General features: G+C 41.4%; 1 protein-coding gene across 2 annotated transcripts in view; it reads left to right on the top strand.

Annotated features, from left to right (window-relative positions):
• The window catches only part of sept7a (septin 7a), a 41,403-nt gene that overhangs the window by 11,206 nt on the left and 26,120 nt on the right, over positions 1-4,077 (top strand). For both annotated transcript variants that reach the window (XM_035681268.1, XM_035681269.1), the window contains exon 4: positions 3,049-3,155. In XM_035681268.1, the coding sequence (XP_035537161.1) occupies positions 3,049-3,155 (107 nt within the window). The remainder of the gene's footprint in view (positions 1-3,048; positions 3,156-4,077) is intronic.

Genomic DNA, 4,077 nt, shown 5'->3' on the forward strand with positions numbered 1-4,077 from the left:
ACCCCCCCCCCCCCCATCAAAACAAGTAGCCACAGCTCTGCCCAACCACGATCAGCATCTTCCCTCAACCCACCACCGCCACCACTGTCATAGCTCTGAGTCCGGTTCTCTTGTAACCAGAGCTCCTTATCTCCCCTCCTCTCACACTGGGCCGAGACCTGGACCTGGATCTCGCTAGGTCTCCTCAGCCCTGCCTACCTCGTCAGCTCTTAGCTTCTCTAATTAAAACATTTTTATCACATATTTTACCCACAGTTTGCACAAAACTGCACCCTCCCCCTGGTACCCATCAGCCTTTAGAGGAGTTCTCCATTCCCTTTCAGCCTTAAAGAAATGTTTACAGTGGTCTTACATGTTTCATCACAGACCAGCTACAATCGCTGAAACATTTCTGTTGAGATTGCAAGATAAATGTGGCTCTGCCCTCTTAGGAAAATATTTATGACTCTCCGAGCGCGTTGAGTGAAGGATCCTTTTGTGTGATGTTTTCTTCATCTCGCCGTCCTCCTCCCTATTCAGAGAGCGCTGAGTGGCCGAGTTGTTGGCAGCAGTGGCCCATGTTGGCCCCAGCCACTTGTAAAGGTCAGGAGCGGCTCTTTGGCTGCAGTGCCAGCCCGGCGTATGACTGCCTCTTTTCTCACACTGAAGCTTTTGTTCAGCATCTTGTTGCCTTCCACTCACCCCAATCTTAACAGGCGCACTGTTGATGGTATTGGATTACCACAGTCCGTCCTTCCAGCTTCTTGCTGGAATGTTTGTTACTATTGCAGCTCCAAAAAATTGCACTAAATGATGTGCTCTTGACAACTTTTCAGAGATAAAGTTGACAAATTAAAATAGCTTGTTTTGTATGATTAAGAGTCCTCAACCCTCAAATTTACAGTGATATAAAACTGAGAAAAGCATTTGCTGGCATTTTTCTTTGATAAATGACTAAAGTAAATCAATGATTATCAAAATTGGTGATAGCTGATTCATTTTTGTGTTGATTTGATTATTGAAGACACAGAAGAGCAAAGCTGTAGATTGATTGTCAGCTACAAACATTAGCATACCTGGCCAACTATCCTACTACCTAATGCTAGCTAACTAACGCCAGGATCACTTCCAAAGCCAAGAGTTAGCATATAATTATGTACTACATTAATATGTGGGGTTCAGGGCACGGCAGCTGTTTGTTCCCTCCTGTTCAAAGCCACTCAGGCTGCTTGGCTCGGTATTGCTCTGTGCTCAACTCAGATTTCACCCCGCTCCACTAAACCTGTTCACCATTCACTCAAAAAAGAGGAAGAAAACCTGCGTTGTATTTGAGCTTTATCTTTAAACCCTGTTTTAACTGTACGGTAAAGTGGTATGTGTTTCGCCGGGGACAGAGAGCATATACGCTACCAGGCAGATCATCACAAGATGGTCCTTCATTGTTGCCAAAGATGCGACAGCCCACTTATCCATGAAAACATAATTTATGAAGTTATTATTAAGATCAGCTGTGCGTGGTTAGAAATGAGCAGAGGAGCAGACTCACTTGTTGACCGGCGCAGAGAAATGCTCTTCTGAAATAAACAGCCAGGTTCACGCTAGAACAGTAAGTGACAATGATTGTGGTGCATGGAAATGATCCTGGGGACACACACAGTGGTGCCAGGGATTGGCATACGCATACTGGAGCGCCACTGGAGTGGGATAGAGCAGGAGATAAGGCAATGCTCCAGCTTTTCAAAAGAAGTCTGCCCTCCATCTAAAATCCTTCTGCTCACGCTCTGCTCCGCTCTCATGCCCTGCTGGGGTTACAAGTGATATTAGAAAAAGCTAAGTTTTGCAGCACCCTATAGTGTTCACCTGTGGCCCTTTGCTGTCCTGAATTGAATGTTTGGTAACCTGTAGTGCTGACAGCAAGCTCCATAAAGCATTAGCAGGGCTTCCTGTAGCAGAGGTTCCTATAGTGGAGGCAGCCAGCCTGAGCACCTCCACCAACATCAGAACACATTATTACATAAACACAAGTAGCTATACAAGAATGTTGACCAACTTAACAAAAACAGTTAGGAATAGGTTAATAGGTTCATGGATATATTTGTCATTATACAGAAGGGTTGCATAATGAATGTAGTTGTATCCCCTTCCTTGCTACCCACACAGATAAGAATAAGCAAGCAACATTATGAATCTGGGCAAACATTTGATGCCAATTTTGAGTTCTTGACATTTTATGGACATAGTTTGGTGGATTCTAACAAAGTATTGAGATTTGATTCCCAGCCCTACCTAACTAAGCCGCCATATGCTGTATTTTGTTGTTGAAAGGACAGGTTTAAGTGTCTGTTGCCTTAATCAACACTGTTAAAAGCTGTGTTTAGCAGTCTCTTCTCTTCTTTGTATAGGATCTGGTGAGTATAATGTTATTGTAACTGATCGGAATGAGAAATAAGAAAATATGGTTGACAAAACTAAATTGTAGTGTAATTGTAAAGTAAATTGTCTGCCAACAATCTCAAAGTCAAATTTTTTCCTGCATGAGAATATTGAGCCATGAGTTAAAGTGTCAGTTGTCTGATTGCTTTCTTTTGCCGCAGATTTCTTTGAGTGCAATGGAATGGAATCTGTGCTTTTGATTTCTGTTTCCACTCCTTTGTTAGAGTGAAAATTCATGATGACTGTGGCAGTTGAAAATCTTCCTTCCCCTCTCCTCCCTTTCCCATGATTCTCTGATTAGATTCCTGAAATGCAGACAGGAAAAGAATTTGGGAGGACAGAACTTCCACCCTGTCTGTCTCCTCCTTCGTCTCGTGTTAACGCTTGCCTGTTTTTAAAAAGGGGGTTAAAGGGAGCCATTTCCTGTGCTGAAAAAAAAGAAAGAAACTGAAACATGTAAAGAATGTCAACCAGCAAAAGACTATATTAGAAAAAGAGTTGATAAACATCTGGAAATTGTGTCATGTTGCGCCTCAGTCTGGCATGAAAAAGAAGATTAGAAAACAAGTACAGCGTGAAATGCATCTCTTGAGTTCACTCCCACCCACTCACTCTGGCCCTGTCTTTGTCTTTCAGGAGAATCTGGGCTGGGGAAGTCGACGCTGATCAACTCACTCTTTCTGACAGACCTGTACTCCCCTGAATACCCGGGTCCTTCGCATAGAATTAAGAAAACTGTACAGGTAAATCATTTATTTCCAGGAATAGTCCACACCTTTATTTCTCTTCAAGTGTCAGCACTGTATTGTACTTCTGTGTTCATTGTGGATTTACCCTTTCTGTTGGTATGACTCAGCCACAAATTGACTTTTAATCCCATAAAGGGCCAAAAGTTTGTCTTTAAATTGAAACATGACCCTGACACTGGCCATATAAAGTGTCAGACCCTGCGGCTGCTGTAACACAGGTGTGCTGTAACACAGGTGTGCTGTAACAGGTTTTTTCATTTTCTTTCTCTCCACATTGCAGCCATCAACTAAATAGTTGCTGTGTGAGATCTTGTTTTGTGAGGCTGCTCCTCCTAGCTGTTGCCACCCCTGTGTTTGTGTTAGACAGTGAAACCAGTTCATCTGCTTTAACAAAGAGATAGTTTGTTTGCCAAAGGCAAAGATGTGTAATAATTTCGAATTGGGCAATGTAATTGATTAGTACTTACTACAGTTGTAACACTTCCCTTTTTTATATGTGGTGATGTAAATAAAGATTTATCTGTAGTCTTACACAAAATCTGCCCAACAGGAGTGCGATATTGCTGTGATTTTGTTTACACCATCTTGATCCGCACACTTGAAACTACGGATGTAAAACTTTTGATGATTTAATCTACATGGAATTCCTACAGCTAATCCTGTGACAGTGAAACAGAATTTCACCTAGTGTATTAACCATTTAAAGGCCATGTTTATGTTTGAATATTTGGATGTAAATACTCAAAATATTTTCTGTGGTTTTAAATGACCCAAAGTGGTCAACATTAGTTAAATAAATAATTACAGAAATAAATAGTCTTAATAATAATACATTTTATATATCGTCGTCGTAAAATAATCGCCTAAGTCATTTTTTGTCAAAATTTGTTTTTTTTTGCCTAAATCATCTCCTCAT

Source organism: Morone saxatilis, unplaced genomic scaffold (genome assembly GCF_004916995.1).
Source record: "Morone saxatilis isolate NCDOM2014 unplaced genomic scaffold, NCSU_SB_2.0 Contig9, whole genome shotgun sequence".
Lineage (NCBI taxonomy): Eukaryota > Metazoa > Chordata > Actinopteri > Moronidae > Morone > Morone saxatilis.